This window comes from Chroicocephalus ridibundus, unplaced genomic scaffold (assembly GCF_963924245.1).
Source record: "Chroicocephalus ridibundus unplaced genomic scaffold, bChrRid1.1 SCAFFOLD_594, whole genome shotgun sequence".
Lineage (NCBI taxonomy): Eukaryota > Metazoa > Chordata > Aves > Charadriiformes > Laridae > Chroicocephalus > Chroicocephalus ridibundus.
Window position 1 is genome coordinate 6,014 of NW_026961416.1, and position 26,522 is coordinate 32,535.

A 26,522-nucleotide genomic window follows, 5' to 3' on the forward strand; every position below is an offset into this window, starting at 1 on the left:
TTTACTGAACGGCCTGGGGTGGGAGCGACGCCTCCCAATGGCGGCGGTGGGTGGCCAACATGGCGGACGGGCGGGGGAGAACTACAACTCCCAGCGTGCTCCGCGGCCAACGTGGCCGCCGCCAGGCTCAGAACTACGACTCCCAGCGTCCCCCGCGCAGCCCCCCCCCCCCCCAACCGGGGAGCCAGCGCCCCCTGGCGGCTCGGAGGGGCTGCGGATGGCGCCCTGCGCCCCCCCCCCCCGGGCCCAGCCTGGGGGAGATTCGGGGGGGGGGATTTTTTTATTTTTTATTTTTTTTTTGTAATGTTCTTCCTCATAAACGCCCCCCCCCCGCCTTTATTTCCCATTTAACCCCATTTTAGGATGATCTGGGGGGGGGGGGGGGGGACGCTTTATTCCCCCACACCTCGCCCCACCCCGAGTTGTGCTGCTAAAGAAAAAAAAAAAACAAACCAAAAAAAAACCCCAAAAGCTGAAATTGAATATTTTTTTTTAGGGGGATAAAAATAACAAAACGGGGCTGGGTGGGAACCGGGGACCTTTTTGCCCCCCCCCCCCCCCCCCCCCAGTGATTTGGGGATAAATAACCTCAAACCGGGAATTTAACATAACCCTAAAGCCAGGAAAGCAAACGACGCCCCCATCGCGGTTAATAAACTTTTTATTTGCATTTTTACGAGGTCGCTCTTCTTACATTCTCAATTAATTTGCCGTTAAAGTGCTGAAAGGGGGTTGGCTTTTTTTTTTTTATTATTTTTTTTTAATTTTTTATTTATTTTTTTTTTAAATTTTCGGCCGGTTTATACTCCAGACTCATTAATAAAACAAAAACAAAACAAAAAAAATTTCTATCAAACACCAGAAAAGCGGCCACCGCCCTCCCCCCTCCCCCCCTCCAAAAAGGCCCCCAACTGAGACAACTTTGGATTGTGGGGGTGTCCCGTCCCCCCCCCTTTTTTATAATACAAATAATGTAACAAATGCGTAGAGGCAACAAGAGAACGCATCGATATAAATTTAAAAAAAAAAAAAAAAAGAAATAAATCAAGCTCAGTCACTTAGTGGCAACAGGCAAAAAAAAAAACAACATGACCCCCCCCGCCCCCCCCCCCTTGCCAAAACAACCCCTTTTTTAGATATTTCCTGTGCAACGGGGCCGGGTATTTACTCTTTCCCCGGCCGTTCCCTCTCCCCCCCCCCCACCCCGTTATTCGATATCGAGCCCAACCATGGAAAACACTCGGATTATTTTTTTCCCAACCCCCACCCCGCTCGCCTCTCGCTTACGGCGGGGGGGGGTGGGGGGAGGGTTGGGGTTTTCTTCGGTGTGGTGGGTTTTTTTTTTTTAATTTTATTTTTTCCTTTTTTTTTTTTTTTTTTTAATTTTTTTTATAGACTTATTTTTTAGAAATCTGACGGACGTTTCAGCCCCGCCACGAAAAAAAAAAATTGTTCGAATGGATCAAAAAAAACAAACCAAAAAAAACCCCCAACCCTCATTTCCACGAACCAAACACTGAAAAATAGTCGGTAAAAAGGGGCGGGTGGGGGGGAAATGAAAACAAAAACAACAACAACAACAAAAAATTATATATTATCAAAAATAGCCTGCTAGTAAACTTAAGCTCTCAGCGGTTCATGCACAAAGTCGAAGGCTCGAGCGCGGAGAAGCTTCCCCGAGGCTGGACCCCCCCTGGCCGAGGTTGAAAGTAGCCCGAGTGCCCGCCCCATCCCCCCCCCACCAAAAAAAAAAAAAGAAATAATAAAAAAAAAATGTATATACAGACCCGGGAACTGCTGTTTATATACAGAGGCACCTATTTACAGCTACTCCTTCTTCTTGGCCACCGTCAGCTCCACCCCGGGCATGCGGAAGCCGCCCTTCGTCCCGCTATCGGTGCTGGAGGAAGAGGAACGGGGGGATTTTTTGGCCGCCATCGAGCCCCCGCTGCCCTGTGCCTTCCCCGTCTCCTCGTCGCTGCCCGTCACCTCGTAACAACCTTTGGTTTTGGAACCAATCCCCCCAAACGTCCCGAATTTTATTTTGCCCTGTTTGCCCTTCTCGGCCCCCGAGGTGACGTCCAGCTCCAGGGTCCCCGTGGAGTGGGACGAACGCTCGTCGCTGAAGGACGACGACCGATGGCGGGTCTTCCTGCTCTTGAAGAGGGAGAACTTCCCTTTGGCCGAGGGACCCTCACCTTCCAGCTCGCCTTCCGCCGACCCCAAGCTGACTTTGGAGCTCTTCAGGTCACCTTTGGATCCCGAAACGGACCCGGAAACCTCCGGGGAGCTCAAGGTGACGCCGCTCTTCCCTTTGGCCTTGGAAAAATTGAATTTGGGCATTTTGATTTTGGATTTCTTCAGCCGGACGTCGGCATCCTCCGGCTCGAGGTCAGCGGTGCCAGCTGGGAGGTTGGCGTCGGCCCCGGGGAACTCAACGTCGACTCCCATCTCTCTGCCCTTCACCTCCGGGTCTGAAAACACGAATTTTGGCATTCGCAGCTTGGGGAACGACACTTTTCCCCCACCACTTTCCGGGACTCCCACAGTGATGCTGGGGCCACTGATTCCCACCTTTGGGCCAGTAGGGCGAAGAGCTCCGCCGCCGGCACTGGCCGCCTCTCCAGAGATGGTGGCGCCACCTTTGACCTTCGGCCCTTTCACATTGACGTTAAAACCCGACCCAGAAACTTTCAGCGCAGACGCGTCCAAGGCAGGAGCGTCGAGGTGGACGCCCGCTCCAGGCTCTTTAAGGTTGACGTGAGGCGCTTCCACGTTGACTTTTGGGCCTTTGAGGTCACCGGCAACATCTGCCTCGCCCCGTAGATTTGGTCCTTTCAGCTTCAGGTCAACATCCGGCAAGGACACGCTGGGTGATTGCATTTGAAATTTAGGCCCTTTCAATTCTACATCGGGTCCTTCCAACCCAACACCAGCCCCTGAGCCCTTCAGGCCTCCTTTCACTTGGGGGCCTTCAAGACTGACACCCCCATCAGCCCCGTCCACACCAGGGCTGGAAATACCAAACTGAGGGAGTTTGAGGGACGGGAGCTTGATCGTGCCACCCAGAACTTCAAAGCCGACATCGGGGGTGTCCACTGAAGCTTTGGGGGCTTTGACCCCAGCAGAAACATCGAGATCGCCTTTCAACTTTGGTCCTTTCAGGTTTACATCCAAATCCGGAGCAGAAACGTCCACCGAGGGCCCTTTGATATCGATGCCTGGAGTGCCGAGATGGAGATTCGCACCCGGGGCTTTCGCATCCACCTCCACTTGCGGGATGGAGCAGTCGACGCCTCCTCTCACGCTCAGATCGGGTCCCTCCATCGTGGGGGACTTCAACTTTGGCAGCTTCAGCTTTCCTCCCAAGCCTCCGAGGTCAATGCCCGGTGCGTCCAGGCTGCCGTTTGGCCCTTCCACAGAATTCAAAACGTGCAGATCTCCCTTTATTTTTGGTCCTTTCAGGTTTCCATCAAAATCGGGTCCTGAGATTTGGGGCCCTTTGAGCTTTACATCCACACCTCCGAGGTTCACGTCAGCTGAAGGGAGGCTCAGGCTTCCTTCCATGGCTGGGGCCGAGATATCCAAGTTTGCATCTGGCATTTCCAGGCCAAGACCCATTTTCCCCACCTTGGGCAATTTCAACTTTCCTTCGGGATCTTCCAGTTCTGCTCCAGGAACGCTGACTTCCCCTTTTACTTTTGGTCCTTTCACGTTCAAATCGATGTCTGGCACCGGGATCGAGGGAACGGCGACGTCAATGGCGGGGCCTTTCAGGTCACCCTCAATTTTCAAGTCCCCTGCACCCATCTGCACGCTGGGAAGTTCCCCCTCTAGTTTTGGGACGGCCACAGAAGCGTCCCCCCGGAATCTGTGCGATTTAAGATCGAATTCAACGTCTGGGAAGGAGATTTTCCCAAACATGGGTTTCTTCCCTTTGGGAGACTTCACCGTAGCATCACCTTTTATCGTCACGTCCGGACCAGCAACGTTCACATCCAGGTCGGGAGATTTCACGTTCGCATCGAGCTCCCCACCAGCCACGTTCACATCAAACCCACCTTTCTTGCCTTTCACTTTAGGGCCGCTCACGTGAAGTTTCGGCATCTTGAACTTGCTCTTCTTACCCTTTGCTGCAATGTTGACGTCCGGCGCCTCCACATTCAGCTCTGCCTCAGGCAAATCCACTTCTGCCCCCGGGACCTTGATTTCTGCCCTCGGGCTTTTCATCCCAAACCCAAACTTTGGTTTCTTAAACTTGGGGAGTTTGACGTTTGCCTCTGGGCCTTCAATGTTGAGGTCAGGACATTCAACGTCAACTTCAGGGCCTTTGACTCCAAATTCCGGGCCTTTGATATCAACTTCAGGACCTTTCAGGTTCCCTTCTATCTTGGGGGTGGAAATGTCAAAGCCTCCCTTCGTTTTGTGACCTTTCAAATTCAAGTCTATCTCAGGCATTGAGATCTTAGGAACACTCATGTGCATTTCCGGCATCTTCAGTTTAGGACCTTTCAGTTTTCCCTCTGGACCTTCGACGCTGACATCTGGGACACTGATATCAACCTTGGGACCTGAAAGGTCGACCTCAGTCTTTGGCAGGTTCACGTCCACGTCAGGACCTTCGCCTTTAAAGCCAAACTTGGGCAGCTTCATTTTGGGCATCTTCACTTTTCCCTCCAGACCATCAATGTCAACTTCTGGGCCCTGGATATCTACTTTGGGGCCTTTAATGTCAACTTCAGGACCCTTCAGACCTCCCTCGAGCTTGGGGCCCTGAAGGTCAGCATCTCCTTTCAGCCTCAGCCCCTTGAGGTTCAGGTCTATGTCCGGCATGGAGATCTGGGGGGTCTTGATGTGCATTTCCGGCATCTTGATCCTCGGGCCTTTCAGTTTTCCTTCCGGCCCTTCGATGTTCACATCAGGTGCCTGAATGTCCAACTTGGGGCCTTTGATGTCAACATCTGGGCACTGCAAATCCCCTTCCAGCTTCGGTGCCGAGACGTCCACGTCTCCCTTCAGCTTGGGGCCTTTCAAATTAAAGTCAACATCGGGCATAGAGAACTTGGGTGCTTTGATGTGCATTTCTGGCATCTTGAATTTTGGGCCTTTGAGTTTCCCTTCTGGCCCTTCGATGGTCACATTGGGAACGTCAACATCTATTTTGGGGGCTTTCACATTAATTTGGGGTGCTTTCAAATCACCTTCAAGCCTGGGTCCAGAAATATCTACATCCCCTTTCAGTTGAGGCCCCTTGATGTTGAAGTCGACATCGGGGAGGGAGATCTTGGGAGCCTTAATGTGCATTTCGGGCATCGTAAATTTGGGACCTTTGACTTTTCCATCCGCGTTCAGATCGGGAGCCTCTACATCAATGCTGGGGCCCGAAATGTCAATGTCTCCCTTTGGGAGGTTCACGTCCACATCTACCCCCTCCCCTTTAAAGCCGGGCATGGAAAATTTGGGCATTTTGAATTTAGGCAGCTTGAATTTACCCTCCGGACTGTCAATATGGATATCAGGGGCACCTATGTCTAATTTAGGAGAGCCAATATTGACCTCGGGACCTTTCAGCTCACATTCTGCCCCTGACAGTGTCATGTCAACGTCTCCTTTCACTTTGGGGCCTTTCAGGTTCAGATCAAAGTCTGGCGTGGAGATTTGCGGAGCCTTGATGTGCATCTCGGGCATCTTGAACTTGGGGCCCTCCAGCTTCCCTTCGGGGCCTTTGATGTCCATGTCAGGGGCCTCAATCTCGATCTTAGGGCCTTCCAGATCAGGTGCAGAAACTTCCACACCCCCCTTCACTTTGGGGCCTTTCAGGTTCAAGTCAATGTCAGGCATGGAGATCTTGGGGGCCTTGATTTGCATCTCTGGCATCTTGAACTTGGGGCCTTTAACTTTTCCTTCAGGACCCTCAATGTCCACATTGGGCAACTCAATATCAACCTTTGGACCTGAAACATCAATATCTCCTTTTGGGAGGTTCACGTCCACCTCTGGGCCTTCTGCTTTGAACCCAGGCATCCCAAACTTGGGCATCTTGAACTTGGGCATCTTGAATTTACCTTCTGGGCCATGAACGTCTACATCGGGTACCTCGATGTCAACTTTGGGGCCCTTGATGTCCACCTCGGGGCCCTTCAGATCACCCTCCAGCTTGGGGACAGACACATCCACATCCCCCTTCAGCTTGGGGCCCTTCAGATTGAAGTCCACATCCGGCATGGAGAACTTGGGGGCCTTGATGTTCATCTCAGGCATCTTGAACTTGGGGCCCTTCAGCTTCCCCTCTGGCCCTTCCAGCTCAACGTCAGGGAGGTCAACATCGACCTTCGGGCCTTTGATATCAATCTCGGGGCCCTTCAGGTCACCTTCCAGCTTGGGGACAGACACATCCACATCCCCCTTCAGCTTGGGGCCCTTCAGGTTCAAGTCGATGTCAGGCATGGAGATCTTGGGTGTTTTGAAGTGCATCTCGGGCATCTTGAACTTGGGGCCCTTCACCTTCCCTTCAGGACCTTCCAGCTCCACATCGGGAAGGTCTACATCCAGTTTGGGGCCTTTGATGTCAACATCTGGGCCTTTCAAATCCCCCTCCATTTTTGGAAGAGAAACGTCCACATCCCCCTTGACTTTGGGGCCTTTCAGGTTGAGGTCGAAGTCTGGCATGGAGATCTTGGGGGCTTTGAAGTGCATCTCGGGCATCTTAAATTTGGGACCCTTTAGATTGCCTTCTGGGCCCTCGATTTGAACATCTGGGGCACTGATGTCCATCTCAGGACCTTTAACATCAACTTTTGGCCCTTTCAGATCACCTTCCACACACGGCATCGACACATCCACATCCCCCTTCACTTTCGGGCCTTTCAGGTTCAGATCGAAGTCTGGCATGGAGATTTTAGGAGCCTTAAAATGCATCTCTGGCATCTTCAGTTTGGGGCCTTTCAATTTTCCTTCTGGTCCTTCAATCTCCACATCAGGAACATCTATGTCTACTTTGGGCCCTTTTATATCCAGGTCAGGACCCTTCAGGTCACCTTCCAGCTTGGGAACAGACACATCCACATCCCCCTTCAGCTTGGGGCCCTTCAGGTTCAAGTCGATGTCAGGCATGGAGATCTTGGGTGCCTTGATGTGCATCTCAGGCATCTTGAACTTGGGGCCCTTCAGCTTCCCCTCTGGGCCTTCAATGTCCACCTCTGGACCCTCAATGTCCACCTTCGGAGCAGAAACATCCAGGTTTCCTGTCGGCAGGTTCACGTCCACCTCTGGGCCTTCTGCTTTGAACCCGGGCATCCCAAACTTGGGCATCTTGAACTTGGGCATTTTGAATTTACCTTCTGGGCCGTGAATGTCCACATCAGGTGCCTCAATGTCAACCTTGGGGCCTCCAATATTGATGTCAGGAGCCTTCAAATCCCCTTCTAACTTTGGAGCAGAAATGTCTATGTCTCCTTTCAGCTTGGGACCTTTGAGGTTTAAGCTGGCATCAGGCATTGAGATTTTGGGTGCCTTGATGTGCATCTCTGGCATTTTGAACTTGGGACCTTTCAGCTTTCCTTCTGGCCCTTCAACATCCAGCTCGGGTGCATCAATGTCGACCTTTGGTCCTTTGATATTGACATCTGGCACACTCAAGTCCCCTTCCGGTTTTGTCACCGAAAGATCAACGTCCACTCCTCCTTTTGACTTGGGACCTTTCAAATTCAAATCGAAGTCTGGCACGGAAATATTGGGCACCTTGATATTCATTTCAGGCATTTTAAACTTGGGGCCTTTCAGTTTCCCTTTGGGACCTTCAAGGTCAAGATCGGGACCCTCTACATCCACTTTTGGTCCTTTCACATGCAAATCTGAGCCCTTCAGATCCACCTGAGGAAGAGAGACATCCACATCTGCCTTTGCTTTGGGGCCTTTCAGGTTCAGGTCAATGTCGGGCATGGAGATCTTGGGTGCTTTGATGTTCATTTCTGGCATCTTGAACTGGGGGCCCCTGAACTTCCCCTCTGGCCCTTCAATTTCCAAACTGGCACCTTCCATATCCAGCTTGGGACCCGAAACATCCAGCTCTCCTTTCGGAATGCTAAGGTCCACCTCTGGCCCCTCAGCCTTCACCCCAGACACACCAAATTTTGGCATTTTGAACTTGGGCATTTTGATTTTACCCTCCGGCCCATGAATGTCCACGTCGGGTGCTTCGATGTTGACTTTGGGGCCCTTGATGTCCACCTCAGGACCTTTCAGTTCCCCTTCCAACTTGGGGCTGGAAACATCTAACTCTCCTTTCAGTTTATGGCCTTTCAGATTTAACTCCACGTCCGGCATTGAAACTTTGGGCGATGAAATACTCAGGAAAGGCATTTTAAATTTTGACCCTTTTGATTTTGCCTGAATGTCCACATCTGGAGCGGGAACATCAACTTTTGGACCAGATACTTCAATGTCAGGTTTTTTAAGTTTCACATCCACATCTGGGCTTTGCACTTTAGGACCAGAAAAGCCAAATTTCGGAAGTTTAAACCTGGATTTTTTAGCCTTTCCCTCAAGATCAAGCTTGGGTCCCTCGACCTCAAGTTCTGGCCCTTTGATGTCTAGTTTAGGACTTTTCAGCTCGCCCTCTATTTTGGGAAGAGAAGGATCAACATCAGCTTTCAGCTTTGGACCTTTCAAATTTAAGTCGATATCTGGCATAGAGATTTTAGGAACATTGAACTGCAATTCTGGTTTCTTAAATTTAGGGCCCTTAAGTTTTCCTTCCGGGCCTTCAATGTCCAGATCAGGAACATTAACATCAACCTTTGGACCTGAAATAGCAACATCGGCTTCAGGTAGATTAATGTCAACTTCTGGGCCTTCTGCTTTCAAACCCGGCACCCCAAACTTGGGCATCTTGAACTTGGGCATTTTGATTTTACCTTCCGGCCCATGAATGTCCATGTCGGGTGCCTCAATGTCAACTTTGGGGCCCTTGATGTCCACCTCGGGACCCTTCAGGTCACCTTCCAGTTTGGGGACAGACACATCCACATCCCCCTTCGCTTTGGGGCCCTTCAGATTGAAGTCCACATCCGGCATGGAGAACTTGGGGGCCTTGATGTGCATCTCAGGCATCTTGAATTTGGGGCCCTTCAGCTTCCCCTCTGGGCCTTCAATGTCCACCTCTGGACCCTCAATGTCCACCTTCGGAGCAGAAACATCCAGGTTTCCTGTCGGCAGGTTCACGTCCACCTCTGGGCCTTCTGCTTTGAACCCGGGCACCCCAAACTTGGGCATCTTGAACTTGGGCAATTTTACTTTACCTTCTGGGCCGTGAATGTCGACGTCAGGTGCCTCAATGTCAACTTTGGGGCCCTTGATGTCCACCTCGGGACCCTTCAGGTCACCTTCCAGCTTGGGGACAGACACGTCCACATCCCCCTTCAGCTTGGGGCCCTTCAGATTGAAGTCCACATCCGGCATGGAGAACTTGGGGGCCTTGATGTTCATCTCGGGCATCTTGAACTTGGGGCCCTTCAGCTTCCCCTCCGGCCCTTCCAGCTCAACGTCAGGGAGGTCAACATCGACCTTGGGGCCTTTGATATCAATCTCGGGGCCCTTCAGGTCACCTTCCAGCTTGGGGACAGTCACATCCACATCCCCCTTCAGCTTGGGGCCCTTCAGATTGAAGTCCACATCCGGCATGGAGATCTTGGGTGTCTTGAAGTGCATCTCGGGCATCTTGAACTTGGGGCCCTTCAGCTTCCCTTCTGGGCCTTCAATGTCCACCTCTGGACCCTCAATGTCCACCTTCGGAGCAGAAACATCCAGGTTTCCTGTCGGCAGGTTCACATCCACCTCTGGGCCTTCTGCTTTGAACCCGGGCATCCCAAACTTGGGCATCTTGAACTTGGGCATCTTGAATTTACCTTCTGGGCCATGAATGTCCACATCGGGTGCCTCAATGTCAACTTTGGGGCCCTTGATGTCCACCTCGGGGCCCTTCAGGTCACCTTCCAGCTTGGGGACAGACACATCCACATCCCCCTTCAGCTTGGGGCCCTTCAGATTGAAGTCCACATCCGGCATGGAGAACTTGGGGGCCTTGATGTTCATCTCGGGCATCTTGAACTTGGGGCCCTTCAGCTTCCCCTCCGGCCCTTCCAGCTCAACGTCAGGGAGGTCAACATCGACCTTGGGGCCTTTGATATCAATCTCGGGACCCTTCAGGTCACCTTCCAGCTTGGGGACAGTCACATCCACATCCCCCTTCAGCTTGGGCCCCTTCAGATTGAAGTCCACATCCGGCATGGAGAACTTGGGGGCCTTGATGTTCATCTCGGGCATCTTGAACTTGGGGCCCTTCAGCTTCCCCTCCGGCCCTTCCAGCTCAACGTCAGGGAGGTCAACATCGACCTTGGGGCCTTTGATATCAATCTCGGGGCCCTTCAGGTCACCTTCCAGCTTGGGGACAGACACATCCACATCCCCCTTCAGCTTCGGGCCCTTCAGGTTCAAGTCGATGTCAGGCATGGAGATCTTGGGTGCCTTGAAGTGCATCTCGGGCATCTTGAACTTGGGGCCCTTCAGCTTCCCCTCTGGGCCTTCAATGTCCACCTCTGGACCCTCAATGTCCACCTTCGGAGCAGAAACATCCAGGTTTCCTGTCGGCAGGTTCACGTCCACCTCTGGGCCTTCTGCTTTGAACCCGGGCATCCCAAACTTGGGCATCTTGAACTTGGGCATCTTGAATTTACCTTCTGGGCCGTGAATGTCCACATCAGGTGCCTCAATGTCAACTTTGGGGCCCTTGATGTCCACCTCAGGACCCTTCAGATCACCCTCCAGCTTGGGGACAGACACATCCACATCCCCCTTCACTTTGGGGCCCTTCAGGTTCAAGTCGATGTCAGGCATGGAGATCTTGGGGGCCTTGATGTGCATCTCAGGCATCTTGAATTTGGGGCCCTTCAGCTTCCCTTCTGGGCCTTCAATGTCCACTTCTGGACCCTCAATGTCCACCTTCGGAGCAGAAACATCCAGGTTTCCTGTCGGCAGGTTCACATCCACCTCTGGGCCTTCTGCTTTGAACCCGGGCATCCCAAACTTGGGCATCTTGAACTTGGGCATCTTGAATTTACCTTCTGGGCCATGAATGTCCACATCGGGTGCCTCAATGTCAACTTTGGGGCCCTTGATGTCCACCTCAGGACCCTTCAGGTCACCTTCCAGTTTGGGGACAGACACGTCCAGATCCCCCTTCACTTTGGGGCCCTTCAGGTTGAAGTCCACATCTGGCATGGAGAACTTGGGGGCCTTGATGTTCATCTCGGGCATCTTGAACTTGGGGCCCTTCAGCTTCCCCTCTGGCCCTTCCAGCTCAACGTCAGGGAGATCAACATCAACCTTCGGGCCTTTGATATCAATCTCGGGGCCCTTCAGGTCACCTTCCAGCTTGGGGACAGACACATCCACATCCCCCTTCAGCTTGGGGCCCTTCAGGTTCAAGTCGATGTCAGGCATGGAGATCTTGGGTGTCTTGAAGTGCATCTCGGGCATCTTGAACTTGGGGCCTTTAACCTTTGCATCTGGACACTCTAGGTCAACATCGGGCACATTCACATCCAGTTTGGGGCCTTTGATGTCAACATCTGGGCCTTTCAAATCCCCCTCCATTTTTGGAAGAGAAACGTCCACATCCCCCTTGACTTTGGGGCCTTTCAGGTTGAGGTCGAAGTCTGGCATGGAGATCTTGGGGGCTTTGAAGTGCATGTCGGGCATCTTAAATTTGGGACCCTTTAACTTCCCTTCTGGACATTCCAGCCCAACATCTGGAGCCTCTATGTCCACTTTCGGGGCCTTTACTGTAACCTCAGGCCCTTTCAGGTCACCTTCTAACTTGGGAATGGAGACATCCACATCCCCCTTTCCTTTTGGGCCTTTGAGGTTCAGATCAAAGTCCGGCATGGAGATCTTGGGGGTTTTGAAGTGCATCTCAGGCATCTTAAATTTGGGGCCTTTCAACTTCCCCTCTGGGACCTCAATATCCACATCAGGAGCTTCTATGTCCAGTTTAGGACCTTTGATGTCTATCTCGGGGCCTTTCAAGTCACCCTCTAGTTTGGGGAGAGAAACATCCACATCTCCCTTCAACTTCGGACCCTTGAGGTTCAAATCTATGTCGGGCATGGAGATTTTTGGTGTCTTGAAGTGCATTTCAGGCATCTTGAACTTGGGGCCTTTAACCTTTGCATCTGGACACTCTAGGTCAACATCGGGCACATTCACATCCAGTTTGGGGCCTTTGATGTCAACATCTGGGCCTTTCAAATCCCCCTCCATTTTTGGAAGAGAAACGTCCACATCCCCCTTGACTTTGGGGCCTTTCAGGTTGAGGTCGAAGTCTGGCATGGAGATCTTGGGGGCTTTGAAGTGCATGTCGGGCATCTTAAATTTGGGACCCTTTAACTTCCCTTCTGGACACTCCAGTCCAACATCTGGAGCCTCTATGTCCACTTTGGGCCCTTTCAGTTCCAGATCCGGTCCTTTCACATCGCCCTCTATTTTGGGTACAGAAACATCCATCTCTCCCTTCACTTTGAGACCTTTCAAGTTGAGGTCTACATCAGGCATAGAAAGTTTAGGTGCTTTAATATGCATATCGGGCATTTTTAGCTTGGGTCCTTTCCATTTTCCGTCAGGACCTTCGACATCAATATCAGGAACATCAACATCCAACTTCAGACCTTTAATACTCATGTCGGGTCCCTTCAAGTCACCCTCTAATTTTGGAACAGAAACATCCACACCCCCCTTCACTTTGGGGCCTTTCAGGTTCAAGTCAATGTCAGGCATGGAGATCTTGGGGGCCTTGATTTGCATCTCGGGCATCTTGAACTTGGGGCCTTTAACTTTTCCTTCAGGACCCTCAATGTCCACATTGGGCAACTCAATATCAACCTTTGGAGCAGAAACATCAATATCTCCTTTTGGGAGGTTCACATCCACCTCTGGGCCTTCTGCTTTGAACCCGGGCATCCCAAACTTGGGCATCTTGAACTTGGGCATCTTGAATTTACCTTCTGGGCCATGAAGATCTACATCGGGTGCCTCAATGTCAACTTTGGGGCCCTTGATGTCCACCTCGGGACCCTTCAGGTCACCTTCCAGTTTGGGGACAGACACATCCACATCCCCCTTCAGCTTGGGGCCCTTCAGGTTCAAGTCGATGTCAGGCATGGAGATCTTGGGGGCCTTGATGTTCATCTCGGGCATCTTGAACTTGGGGCCCTTCAGCTTCCCCTCTGGGCCTTCAATATCCACCTCTGGACCCTCAATGTCCACCTTCGGAGCAGAAACATCCAGGTTTCCTGTCGGCAGGTTCACGTCCACCTCTGGGCCTTCTGCTTTGAACCCGGGCATCCCAAACTTGGGCATCTTGAACTTGGGCATCTTGAATTTACCTTCTGGGCCGTGAATGTCGACGTCAGGTGCCTCAATGTCAACTTTGGGGCCCTTGATGTCCACCTCGGGACCCTTCAGATCACCCTCCAGCTTGGGGACAGACACATCCACATCCCCCTTCAGCTTGGGGCCCTTCAGATTGAAGTCCACATCTGGCATGGAGAACTTGGGGGCCTTGATGTTCATCTCGGGCATCTTGAACTTGGGGCCCTTCAGCTTCCCCTCCGGCCCTTCCAGCTCAACGTCAGGGAGGTCAACATCGACCTTCGGGCCTTTGATATCAATCTCGGGGCCCTTCAGGTCACCTTCCAGCTTGGGGACAGTCACATCCACATCCCCCTTCAGCTTCGGGCCCTTCAGGTTCAAGTCGATGTCAGGCATGGAGATCTTGGGTGTCTTAAAGTGCATCTCGGGCATCTTGAATTTGGGGCCCTTCAGCTTCCCCTCTGGGCCTTCAATGTCCACCTCTGGACCCTCAATGTCCACCTTCGGAGCAGAAACATCCAGGTTTCCTGTCGGCAGGTTCACATCCACCTCTGGGCCTTCTGCTTTGAACCCGGGCATCCCAAACTTGGGCATCTTGAACTTGGGCATCTTGAATTTACCTTCTGGGCCATGAACGTCTACATCGGGTACCTCAATGTCAACTTTGGGGCCCTTGATGTCCACCTCGGGGCCCTTCAGATCACCCTCCAGCTTGGGGACAGACACGTCCACATCCCCCTTCAGCTTGGGCCCCTTCAGATTGAAGTCCACATCCGGCATGGAGAACTTGGGGGCCTTGATGTTCATCTCGGGCATCTTGAACTTGGGGCCCTTCAGCTTCCCCTCCGGCCCTTCCAGCTCAACGTCAGGGAGGCCAACATCGACCTTGGGGCCTTTGATATCAATCTCGGGGCCCTTCAGGTCACCTTCCAGCTTGGGGACAGTCACATCCACATCCCCCTTCACTTTGGGGCCCTTCAGGTTCAAGTCGATGTCAGGCATGGAGATCTTGGGTGTCTTGAAGTGCATCTCAGGCATCTTGAACTTGGGGCCCTTCAGCTTCCCCTCTGGGTCTTCAATGTCCACCTCTGGACCCTCAATGTCCACCTTCGGAGCAGAAACATCCAGGTTTCCTGTCGGCAGGTTCACATCCACCTCTGGGCCTTCTGCTTTGAACCCGGGCATCCCAAACTTGGGCATCTTGAACTTGGGCATCTTGAATTTACCTTCTGGGCCATGAACGTCTACATCGGGTACCTCGATGTCAACTTTGGGGCCCTTGATGTCCACCTCGGGACCCTTCAGGTCACCTTCCAGCTTGGGGACAGACACGTCCACATCCCCCTTGAGCTTGGGGCCCTTCAGATTGAAGTCCACATCCGGCATAGAGAACTTGGGGGCCTTGATGTTCATCTCGGGCATCTTGAACTTGGGGCCCTTCAGCTTCCCCTCTGGCCCTTCCAGCTCAACGTCAGGGAGGTCAACATCGACCTTCGGGCCTTTGATATCAATCTCGGGGCCCTTCAGGTCACCTTCCAGCTTGGGGACAGTCACATCCACATCCCCCTTCAGCTTGGGGCCTTTCAGATTGAAGTCCACATCCGGCATGGAGATCTTGGGTGTCTTGAAGTGCATTTCAGGCATCTTGAATTTGGGGCCCTTCAGCTTCCCCTCTGGGCCTTCAATGTCCACCTCTGGACCCTCAATGTCCACCTTCGGAGCAGAAACATCCAGGTTTCCTGTCGGCAGGTTCACATCCACCTCTGGGCCTTCTGCTTTGAACCCGGGCATCCCAAACTTGGGCATCTTGAACTTGGGCAATTTGAATTTTCCTTCTGGGCCATGAACGTCTACATCGGGTACCTCGATGTCAACTTTGGGGCCCTTGATGTCCACCTCGGGGCCCTTCAGGTCACCCTCCAGCTTGGGAGCTGAGACTTCAATGTCCCCTTTCATGCTGGGCCCTTTCAGATTAATGTCCACGTCAGGCATGGAGATCTTGGGTGCCTTGATGTGCATGTCAGGCATCTTGAACTTGGGGCCTTTCAGTTTCCCTTCAGGACATTCCATATCAATACTGGGGGCCTCCACATCTAGTTTTGGTCCCTTGATGTCTATTTCTGGCCCTTTCAAATCACCTTCTATCTTAGGAGCTGCAATATCCATCTCTCCTTTCACTTTAGGTCCCTTTAGGTTCAAATCAACATCTGGCATGGATATTTTAGGTGTTTTGATATTCAGCTTGGGCATCCTGAACTTGGGGCCTTTCCACTTTCCTTCTGGCCCTGCAACATCCATCTCTGGCACTTCAATATCTGCCTCTGGCCCAGAAATATCTATCTCTCCTTTTGGCAGGCTGACGTCTACATTGGCTCCCTCAAACTTCGGGCCGGACACATTGAAATGAGGCAATTTGATTTTCGGTGTTTTCAGTTTGGCTTCTGGGCACTCCAGGTTGACATCTGGGACCTCAACATCTATTTTTGGTCCCTTAATGTCTATTTCTGGTCCTTTCAAGTCACCTTCTATCTTAGGAGCTGCAATGTCCATCTCTCCTTTAATTTTATGTCCTTTTAAGTTCAAATCGACATCCGGCATGGATATTTTAGGTGCCTTGATATTAAGCTTAGGCATCTTAAATTTGGGGCCTTTTATTTTCCCTTCTGGACATTCCAAGTCTACCTCAGGCATATCAACATCCACTTGGGGACCTTCCACATCTATTTTGGGGCCTTTCAGATCTCCAGAGGCCTTCAGACCAGAAATATCTGCATCACCTTTTAGTTTGGGGGCCTTCAAACTGAGATCTACATCTGGCATGGACAGTTTGGGGGTTTGAATGTTTAGTTCAGGCATTTTAAATTTGAGACCTTTCCCTTTTCCTTCTGGCCCTTCAATGTCCACACTTGGCACATCGATATCCACCTTAGGACCAGAAATGCCCACCTCCCCCTTTGGAAGCGTCACGTCGATGTCGGGGCCCTCTCCCTTCAGACCGGGCATCCCAAACTTGGGCATTTTCAGCTTTGGCATCTTCAGTTTACCTTCTGGACCGTGGATGTCCACGTCTGGTGCTTCAATGTCAACTTTGGGGCCTTTGATGTCAAGTCCAGGTGCTTTCAGTTCTCCTTCCAGTTTTGGGGCAGAAACATCCAGGTCTCCTTTCACTTTGGGGCCTTTTAGGTTCAGGTCGATGTCAGGCATGGATATCTGAGGGGTCTTGAAGCTCATGTCAGGCATCTTTACCTTGGGGCCCTTCAGTTTTCCTTCTGGCCCTTTGATGTCCACACTTGGCACATCGATATCCACCTTAGGACCAGAAATGCCCACCTCCCCCTTTGGAAGCGTCACGTCGATGTCGGGGCCCTCTCCCTTCAGGCCAGGCACCCCAAACTTGGGCATTTTCAGCTTAGGTATCTTCAGTTTCCCTTCTGGACTGTGGATGTCCACGTCTGGTGCTTCAATGTCAACTTTGGGGCCTTTGAGCTCCAGTTCAGGACCCTTCAAATCAGCTCCTACGGTGGGGATGGAAACATCCAGGTCACCCTTCAGTTTGGGGCCTTTCAGGTTCAGGTCAACATCTGGCAGAGAGACCTTGGGGCCCTTCAGGTTCAGGTCAACATCTGGCACAGAGACCTTTGGAGCTGTGATGTGCATCTCAGGCATCTTTACCTTGGGGCCCTTCAGTTTTCCTTCTGGCCCTTTGATGTCCACACTTGGAACATCGATATCCACCTTAGGACCAGAAATGCCCACCTCCCCCTTTGGAAGCGTCACGTCGATGTCGGGGCCCTCTCCCTTCAGGCCAGGCACCCCAAACTTGGGCATTTTCAGCTTAGGTATCTTCAGCTTGCCCTCTGGACCGTGGATGTCCACGTCTGGCGCTTCAATGTCAACTTTGGGGCCTTTGAGCTCCAGTTCAGGACCCTTCAAATCAGCTCCTACGGTGGGGATGGAAACATCCAGGTCACCCTTCAGTTTGGGGCCTTTCAGGTTCAGGTCAACATCTGGCACAGAGACCTTGGGGCCCTTCAGTTTTCCTTCTGGCCCTTTGATGTCCACACTTGGCACATCGATATCCACCTTAGGACCAGAAATGCCCACCTCCCCCTTTGGAAGCGTCACGTCGATGTCGGGGCCCTCTCCCTTCAGGCCAGGCACCCCAAACTTGGGCATTTTCAGCTTAGGTATCTTCAGTTTCCCTTCTGGACTGTGGATGTCCACGTCTGGTGCTTCAATGTCAACTTTGGGGCCTTTGATGTCAAGTCCAGGTGCTTTCAGCTCCCCTTCCAGTTTTGGGGCAGAAACATCCAGGTCTCCTTTCACTTTGGGGCCTTTTAGGTTCAGGTCGATGTCAGGCATGGATATTTGGGGGGTCTTGACATGCACCTCTGGCATTGTAACTTTGGGGCCTTTGATATCGATGTCAGGCACGTCCATCCCCAGTTTGGGGCCTTTAACGTCAAGCTGAGGTCCTTTCAGGTTGCCGCCCATCTTTGGGATAGAAACATCCACTTCTCCCTTAACCTTAGGTCCCTTCATGTGAATGTCCATCTCTGGCGCAGAAATGCTGGGCCCTTTCAAGCAACCTCCCGGAGCTTCAAATTCAACGTCAGGAGCCTTTATGTCCATCTTGAGACCCTTAGAGCCAAGTCCTTTGACATCCCCTTCCACCGTGGGGACCGTGACACCCACATCTCCCTTCACCTGAGCACCCTTCAGGTTCAGGTTTACATCCGACAGAGAGATTTGGGGCGTTTCGACCTTCTTGAACTTGGGGCCTTTCCATTCTCCTTTGATGGCCACATCGGGAACGCCAACGTGGGATGCTGCCGGTCCCACCTCGCCCTTTGGCAGCACCATTTCCACAATGGGACCTTCCCCTTGCGAGTCCGAGGCAGTGAATTTCGGAAAGGTCATGTGTGGCATTTTGAGTATTCCCTTGCCACCATGAATGTCTGCATCGGAAGCTGGGACCTCTACGCTGGGGCCTTTGATACCCACCCCAGGGACCTCCAGTTCTGGGGCGGGAACCTTCACAGCACCCTTCAGCCCCACGTCCACCTTTGGGCCTTTCACTGAAGGAGCTGAAACTTCAGGTCCCATGACGTGGACGGATGAGGAGGGAACATCCACACATGGAGCCTGCAGCTTTGAAGTGGGAATGTCGGCGCCCACCTGCGGGGCTTGAGCCTCGGTGCCAGATCCTGCAGTCGGGAACCCAAATTTGGGCATTTTTAAAACGGGAATCTTGATTTTTCCCACATCGACAGCTGGATTTTCCATCGCTGGTAAAGAAACGTCAACTCCAGGGGCTTTGATATCTCCTTGAAGACAAGGGGTGGAACCATCAGCGTGTGACAGCATCCCCCCCATGTGGACATCCATGCCAGAAACATGTCCTTTGCCATCCAGCCTGGGACCCTTGACGTGAAAACCCATGTCCAGGTTTCCCATTTGTCCATTTGCTTCAATCCTGGGCAAGCCCAGGGATGCCGTGCCAGAAACGTCATGTCCTGGCATCTCCACCATAACAGATTTTCCAGTTTCCCCCGCAGGAACTTGGCTCTCCAGCAGTAGAGGGTCCATCCGAGTCCTCGGGTCAATGCCCATCGTTTGCGTTCCCGAGATGGTCATCCCGGCCTTTCCGAACTGAGCCTCGCCGACGTGGACATCCAGCTTCTGGGCAGAAGATTCAACCGTTGGTCCTCTGATGTCCATGCTCCAGTCTGTGCCTTGGCTGCCCCCCCCGGCTGCTGTTTTGATCACAGTTTTCCCAGGTTCTCCTTCAACCTCGGTCTTCATCATGTGGGTCATCTCCTGGGTCGGGATCCGGATTTTAAAGTCTGGGCCAACGACTTCGACATCTTTGGCTCCGTCGTGTCTACTGACGTCCACGGTGTACGCTGTCACTTTCCTGGTGACCGTAATGGTCCTGCTCTGCGTCCCACCACACTCCGCTTCCAGCACCTCCTCCGACTTCAGCCGGGGTTTGATTTTTGTTGTGTAAATCCTCCTGTACTCCTCGTCATCCCCGCTCTGGAAGCAAAAAGACCTTCATTAGCACCGGGGTGCTTCCTCCCCCCTCCTCCTCCTCCTCCCTTCTTCCTCCTCCATCACTCACCAGAACGACTTCTGGGCTGCTGGCCGCAAAGACGTCGTGTGACCATGACTGTCCCGGCAATGGAGACTTGTCCCCTTTCCGTTGCAAGCGCAAGCCCACCGTGTGGTGGCCCATGCTGTTGAGCAGCTGCGTGACTTCCCCGGATTGCAGGTTGTCAAAATAGACCGTGGCGCTCACGATCTGATCCCCTGGGGTTGGGCGGGGGGAGGGTGAGCAGAGGGGTGAGAAGTGAGATAGTGCAGGGAGAAGACCCCCCCGCCCCAGCCCCACCACAAGCGAGGTGGGGAGCAACCACCATTGAGCTGTAGGGTTGTTTCTGAAGAAGGAGGAAGCAACCGAGGCATCGCCAAGATGGACAAAACAGACACAAAGAACACATTTCCCCCCCCCCCCAAAAAAAAAACAACTTTCCCCACAACAATCTCCACCCAGGGCTGCATCCCCAGCAGCGTGAGGGAGCCTCCAGCTCCAGGGCCACCAACATCAGAAGGACACGGAGCTGTTGGAGCAGGGCCAGAGGAGGCCCCGGAGATGCTGAGAGGGCTGGAGCCCCTCTGCTGTGGGGACAGGCTGAGAGAGCTGGGGGAGGTTCAGCCTGGAGACGAGAAGGCTCCGGGGAGACCTTCCAGCCCCTTCCAGTCCCTAAAAAGGGCCTCCAAGAAGGCTGGAGAAGGACTTTTTAGCAAGGCCTGCTGCGATAGGATGAGGGGAAATGGTTTTAAGCTGAAAGAGGGGAGATTTGGACTAGATCTAAGGAAGAAATTCTTAACTGTGAGGCTGGTGAGCCCCTGGCCCAGGTTGCCCAGAGAAACTGCAGCTGCCCCATCCCTGGAGGTGTTCAAGGCCAGGCTGGATGGGGCTTGGAGCAACCTGGTCCAGAAGATGTTCCTGCCCATGGCGAGGGGTTGGACTTTTAAAGGTCCCTTCAACCGAAACCAGCCTGTGATTCTGTGACTGGAGGTGTCCAAGGCCAGGTTGGATGGGGCTTGGTGCAACCTGGTCTTGTTGAAGATGCCCCTGCCCATGGTGGGGGTTGGACTAGGTGGCCTTTAAAGGTCCCTTCCCACCCAAACCCTTCTGTGAGTCTATGATCCCACCTTCCTTCACGACGCCCATCTTGGCGGCTGGGGAGTTTTGCTGCACTCGCTTGACGAAGACCCCGTCGTCTGTCTGGTCAATGGTGATGCCGTGGGAGCCGCTGCCCTGCCAGTTGGGGAGCAGGATCTCCCGGGTCTCCTCCTCCTTCTCCATCTGGGGAAGGGAAAAGGCAGAGGGTGAGAAGGGAAACACGATGGAGGAGATGGACATGGGTTTTGAGCATGGGTAAAACCAGCTCCGTCCCACTCACCTTGCTGGGATGCTGGTCCCGGCTGGATCCGCCCCAGGAATCCCTCTGCCTTCACTTGTGGACTTCACAGCAGCTTTTGTTTCACCTTCCCAGCCTGGTGGAGAGATCAGAGAGATCCACGTGAAACTCCAGCTTTCCTTCTTCCACCTTCGACACCCAGATGGGACGGGAGCCAAAGCGCGTCCCAGCCACGACGCTGCCCCGAGACCGTATCACCTTTGGTCAACAGGACAACGAGTGATAAAGCTGCGTTAAGAGCTAAACGTTGCCACGGCAGAGGGTGGCAAATGGCCACCACGTCTTGTTGACCCAACCAAAGGTCATTACTGGACAGACACAGTCCTTGGAGAGGCTCCTCTCGTGCTCGATAATAGATAGTTCTGCCATTATACGGAAACTAAAGAAATTCAAGTGTTGGATGGTCGGGAAGGACAAAAGCGACAGTCGCTTTGCAACGTCAACTCTCCCGCTTCACCCGTGTCTCCCTCCTGCTCTGGACCACCACCCCAAAGTCAACTTTTTTACCACCTAAAAACAAATTAAGGGGATTTCCCCCCCATTTCTAGCAAACTTTGGGCGTACAAGAGAAATAAAGAGACAAGAAATTCTCCCTCCAACACAGCTGCAAAGGTCACGAAGAGCAAAGACGGGATGAGCAAAGTCCAGAGATGCTGCAGCCCACGGCAAAACCTCCACCCAAACGTCTCACAAGGGCAAACCCACCTCACGAAGGTTTCGTTTCATGAATTTGAACGCAAATTTAGAGAGAAGCTTGGTATTTCCAGCTGCTCTGGTGGGAAACCTGCCTGCCTGGAGCTCGCCTGGGTGGGCAGCGGGTTCTCCAAAAAATGGCTTCCCGTCACATCTCCTTCTCCCACGTATGCTGCCCCTTCCAGCTCTCCCAGTCACCACCGGCAAAAGGGGAACCAGCAATGCAGAAGACAATTTTTGGAAGGGATCTGAGGGTTTTTGGAAGGGATTTGAGGGTTTTTAGTCCTTTTCTACCAGCCTAACCATCTAAACCTCGGAGCAGCTCCTTCAGCATCAAGCATCGCGCAAGTGGGGATATGACACAACTCTATGGAGGACGTGGACCTTCCTGAAGGAGCCCAATGGGGCCAAACCCAGCGAGGACACAAGTGTCCCCAACACAGAAGGGTCAACAGAGGCGCTGCCCTCCATGGGGCTGCCCTGATGTTTGAAGGTCACTTGTGGGACAGGATGTTGTCTCCTTGTGAAGCCTCCAAAGAAACCTTGAAGATGCCCAGTGAGCATTTCACGGGCCTGGCTGAGGCGGGATGGGACCTCTGGAAGTCACCCGGTCCAACCCTCAAGCAGGGCCACCTAGAACCGGTCCATGGAGGACCACCTCCAGGTGGCTGCTGGGTCTCTCTAACCACCTCCCTGGGTGACCTGAGGCTGTTTGCAGGAGCGGGGTTGTCACTCTGCAGCTTGGGTGGTCCTCGGTTTTTAACGATGACGGGGTGGGTTTGCAGGTGACACCCCTGCGGGAGGATCAGCAGATCAGAGGGATCACCCAGAGGGTGGTGCAGCCACCCAGTGAGACCATACTGGGAGGGAGAAGTGGGCTGAGAGGAACCTCACGAAACTCCACAAGGAGAAGTGGTTTGTGCCACATCTGGGGAGGAGCCGCCCCACCACGCGCCAGTATCTGCTGGGGGTTTGGAAAGGCGGGGGGGGGGGGGGAGGGGGGGCACCCAGCTGGAAGAACAAAAGCTCTGGGGGTTCCTGGTGGGCACCGAGTTGACCACAAGCCACCAACAAAGGCGGTGAATGGTGGCCTGGGCTGAGGGGACGGGCAAAGTCCTGCTGTGGGGAGGGACGACCCCAGGCTCGTAGCCCAGTGGCACAAACTGGGGGACAGGAGGGTCCCTCTGACCACCACCGCGAAGGTCCCCGAGCACCACGTTGGTTGCCTGCGGCAGGGGGGTGGCGGCATCTCCATCCACGGGGACCTTCAGGAGGTGGTGGGACGTGGTCCTGGGGCGGGGTGGGGGGGGGTGGGGGGTTGGACGAGGTGACCTTTGGGGTGGGTGGGGGGTGGCCGTGGGTCCGTGGGGGTGTCACCAACCCACCCGTTGGGCCAGGGAACCGTCTGGAAGGCTGCGGTGGCGGCGGAGGACAAACTGGTTTGTGAGTCAGGGCCCCGCGGGCCGGGTGGGGAGTGACTCACACCGGGAGGGGCCCGGGGGGGGAACACACAGACTCGGGGGGGGGGGACACACACGGGGACACCCAGCTCACCCCAAAACCCCGAGACACCCCCCCCCCCCCGCCCGGCCGGGGACACCCCAGGGTGACCATGGCACTTCGCGGTGTCCTGGGCGGCAATGCCACCCCCGCGGCCCCCCCCAACCCCCCCCCCCCCGCGGCTATTTTTGGGGGGAGCCACGTGCTGCCCCTTCCCTATATTTTTAGTCCCTCCCCCCCCCCCCCTCCTTGCCCACCCCCCCCCCCCCCCCGCCGTCCCCTTCTCCATATCACCCAGCGGCAGCGATGTCACCAACGCGGGGGGGGGACGACAGCACCCAAGGACACCCCCCCCCCCAAAAAAAAAGCCACCCCCCGGGGACGTCCACTCTGGGGTTGTCACCGTGGCGGGGGGGGACGACACACAAGGGTAGTGGTGAGTTGTCGTCGTCGCCCCCCCGCCCCCCCCCCCCGCCCCGTGTCACAGCCCGGGGCAGAAACGGGTTGGTTTGTGCAGCCGCGGGGACGGGGGGGGGGGGACGGGGGGGGGGGGGGGGGGGGAGGGAGGAGGGGGGGGGGGACACCGGGGACACACACACACGCACAAAAGGGCCGATGTGCTGAGGCCACAGCTCGGTAATCGCCGGCGCCGCCACCCGAAAAAACACCCCCCCCCCCCCCATTCCATTCCCTCCCCCCCCCCCCCCGGCCACCTCCTCTCCAGTCACCGAGGACCACCCCCCCCCCCCGGTGTCACACACATCCCCCCGGTGTCACCCCGGGGCTCGGCATCCTCCATGGGGCACCGCGCTGGGAAACATCCCCCCCCCAAAAAAAAAAAAAAACAACCAAACTGGGCCCCCCCCAAAAATCCTTCACCCCTCGGCGCCGCGACCCACGAGTCCCACGGCGAAGAGCTGCCACGAAGCCCCAGATCTGCAGACACCCCCCCCCCCCCGGGCGCTGCGGAGTACTTTGCTAATTAACCAACAGAATTAATGGGTGGGGGTGGATTTTTTGGGGGAGGGGGGGGGCGTCGGGGCAGAAAACGCCACCGGTTTGTGCGCGCCCCACGAGGGACGATGGCCACGCTGGGGGGGGGGGGGGGGGGGGGGCTCGTGGCCACGGCCACGCTGGGGACGGGACGACACGGTGGCCACGCTGGGGGGGGGGTGGGTGTTGTGTGTGTGTGACGGTGACACACGGGGCCAAGGATCCCCCCCCAGGAAAACCCTCGGTGCCGGCGCGGCCAAAAATCCACGCGGGGGGGTGGGTGGGGTGGGGGGGAAAGTCAAAAATTACCAAAAAATTTCAAAAATTTCAAAAACTTTAGAATTTAAAAAAAATTTGTTTTTTTTTTTTTCTTTAAGGAGGGGGAAAAAAAAAGGGGGGTACCGGGGAGAGGAGCAGCGCCCCCCCCCCCCCCCCCCCCCCCCCAACTCTCCGGCCCCCTCCCGGTACCGGTTGAACCGGCTCCGAAGCGAGAGTCCCGCGGGCGCCGTGGGACCGGTTTCACCGGCTGCGGGGGGGGGACGACACGACGCTGCCCGCAGCGGTTTCGGGGCGTGGGGGTGTCCTCCCGTGTATCCGGCCCCGTCGTCCCCCCCCCCCCCCCCCTTCGTTACCGCAACGGGGACGCGATGGCGACGCGGCCCCCAATCCACCCCCCCTGCACCCGAAAGGGCTGGGGGGTGATGGGGGGGGGGGGGGCTGGGAGGTGTGGGGGCCCCCCCCCAAAAGGCGGGGTCGGGATGGTTTTGGGGGGCGGGGGGGGGGGGGGGGGCTCGCTGGGCTGCAGGCCCCTTTTGGGATACACCGCTGCGGGGGGGGTCCTTCCCTCCCAGACACCTACTGAAATGGGAGGGTCCCCTCATTTTTGGGGGGTCCCCACATTTTTGGGGGGGGCACATGAGTGCCGGCCGCACCCCAAGCCCCAGCGTGTACAAGGAGGGGGGGGGGGTGGGCACCTCCAGGGCTTCCCCCCCCCCCCCCAAAATCCACCTTCCCCATCGCCCGACCTTGGCGGGGATAGTGTGTGTGTTTCAAACGCACCCAAAAATTATGCCCCCCCCCCCCCAAAAAAAAAAAAAAGCTTCTCCCACCCCGCGCTGAAACCGGCCTTAATGAACGTTAATTAAACGCAGCCGCCCACGCCCGGCCGCCGCCGGAGCCGCGCCCTCGCCGGGATCCCGGGGGATCCCCCCCCAAAAAAAAACACCACACACACCCCCCCGCACACCCCCGGTACCGGGACACCCCCCCCCGGGGGGTCCCCTCTGCCCGGGCGGGGCGGGTGGGGGGGGAAAGGGGGGACGGGACTCCGCCGCCCCGCCCCCAGCGGGGACTCCCCCGGTCCGGGCGCGGCGGAGCCGGGGCGGGGGGGGGACGGGGGGGGCAACGCCCTGAGCGAGCCCGACAGCGGGGCCTCGGGGCGCGGCCGGAGCCCACCGGGACCCCCCGCCCGCACCCCCGGGAGGCTCGGAGACCCCCCCCCCGTCCCGGACACTCCTGGGACAACCCCCCCCCCCGCCCCGTGGAGTTTACGGAGACCCCCGGGACCCCCCCCCCACCCCTGCACCCACGGGACGCTCCCGAGGCCCCCCCCGCCCCACGGAGCTCCCGGGACTCTCGAACCCCCAGGACACCTCCCCCATGGCACCCCCCCCCCCCCCCCCGTGACACTCGTGACACCCCCCCCTTCCACCCCACCCCCCGCCCTACGGAGTCCTCGGGACTCCAGAACTCCACGCACACCTCCCCCCCCCCCCCCGCCCCGAGACACCCTCCTGCACTCCCGGGACCACCGGAACCCGCCCCCCAGGACACCCCTCTGCGAGCCCCTCCACCCCCGTACACCCCCGCGACACCCCTCTGCACTCCCAGAGTCCCTCCGTCCCGTCCCCCCCCCCTCGCCCCCCCCGCGCTGTACACGCCCAGGACTCCCGGACCCCCCCGGACACTCCCCTGGACTCCCGGAGCCCCCCGGGACACTCCCGAGACCCCCTCGCCCCGGCCGGGACACCCCACCCCACCCCCCCAAACTCTCGCGAAGTTCACGGGACCCCCCCCCCCCCCCCCCCGGCTGCGCTCTCGGACCCCCACAACTTTCCACGAAGTTCCCGGAACCCCCAGAGCCCCCCACGCCGGGCCCGTCCCGCAGCCGCCGCCCGTCCGGCAGCTCCCGAGCCCCGCCCGGTGCCGCTCCCGGTTCGTCCCGCCCCGTCGCGTTCCCCGGCCGGTACCTGCGGGCGGCGGCGCTCAGCTCCCGGGCACGGCCATGCCCGGCGCCGGTTCCTCCCGCTCCGGATTCCTGGCGGCGGCGGCGGGTCCCGGTGCCGTTCCCGGTCCCGGCCGATCCGTGCGGGGCGGCGGGATCGCGGCGAGTGGCCGCGCCCCGAGCGGGGCCGGGCTCTT

At 55.7% G+C, this 26,522-nt stretch overlaps 1 protein-coding gene across 4 annotated transcripts; it reads right to left on the bottom strand.

The window, feature by feature from the left end:
- Nucleotides 1–1,575: 1,575 nt before the first annotated feature.
- On the bottom strand, nucleotides 1,576–26,522 carry LOC134509402 (neuroblast differentiation-associated protein AHNAK-like). Of its 4 annotated transcripts, none has more exons than XM_063321916.1 (5): nucleotides 26,351–26,522; nucleotides 20,898–20,991; nucleotides 20,647–20,800; nucleotides 19,550–19,737; nucleotides 1,576–19,464 (listed from the first exon to the last, which is right to left on the bottom strand). In XM_063321916.1, exons 3-5 carry the CDS (start codon nucleotides 20,798–20,800, stop codon nucleotides 1,828–1,830), a joined length of 17,979 nt encoding a protein of 5,992 aa, XP_063177986.1. In that variant the 5' UTR covers nucleotides 20,898–20,991; nucleotides 26,351–26,522; the 3' UTR covers nucleotides 1,576–1,827. The 4 variants fall into 4 exon arrangements, with proteins under 4 accessions (XP_063177986.1, XP_063177987.1, XP_063177983.1 ...); XM_063321917.1 differs by having other exon boundaries at nucleotides 1,576–7,380; nucleotides 8,959–19,464; nucleotides 20,647–20,991; nucleotides 26,351–26,521; XM_063321913.1 differs by having other exon boundaries at nucleotides 20,647–20,991.

Coding starts and splice junctions, on each gene's coding strand:
- LOC134509402 (XM_063321913.1), bottom strand. CDS start 20,857: ATGTCCATCTCCTCCATCGTGTTTCCCTTCTCACCCTCTGCCTTTTCC. Junction 19,738..20,646: donor GATGGGCGTCGTGAAGGAAG/GTGGGATCATAG, acceptor GCCCAACCCCAG/GGGATCAGATCGTGAGCGCC. Junction 19,465..19,549: donor GCAGCCCAGAAGTCGTTCTG/GTGAGTGATGGA, acceptor TTTTGCTTCCAG/AGCGGGGATGACGAGGAGTA.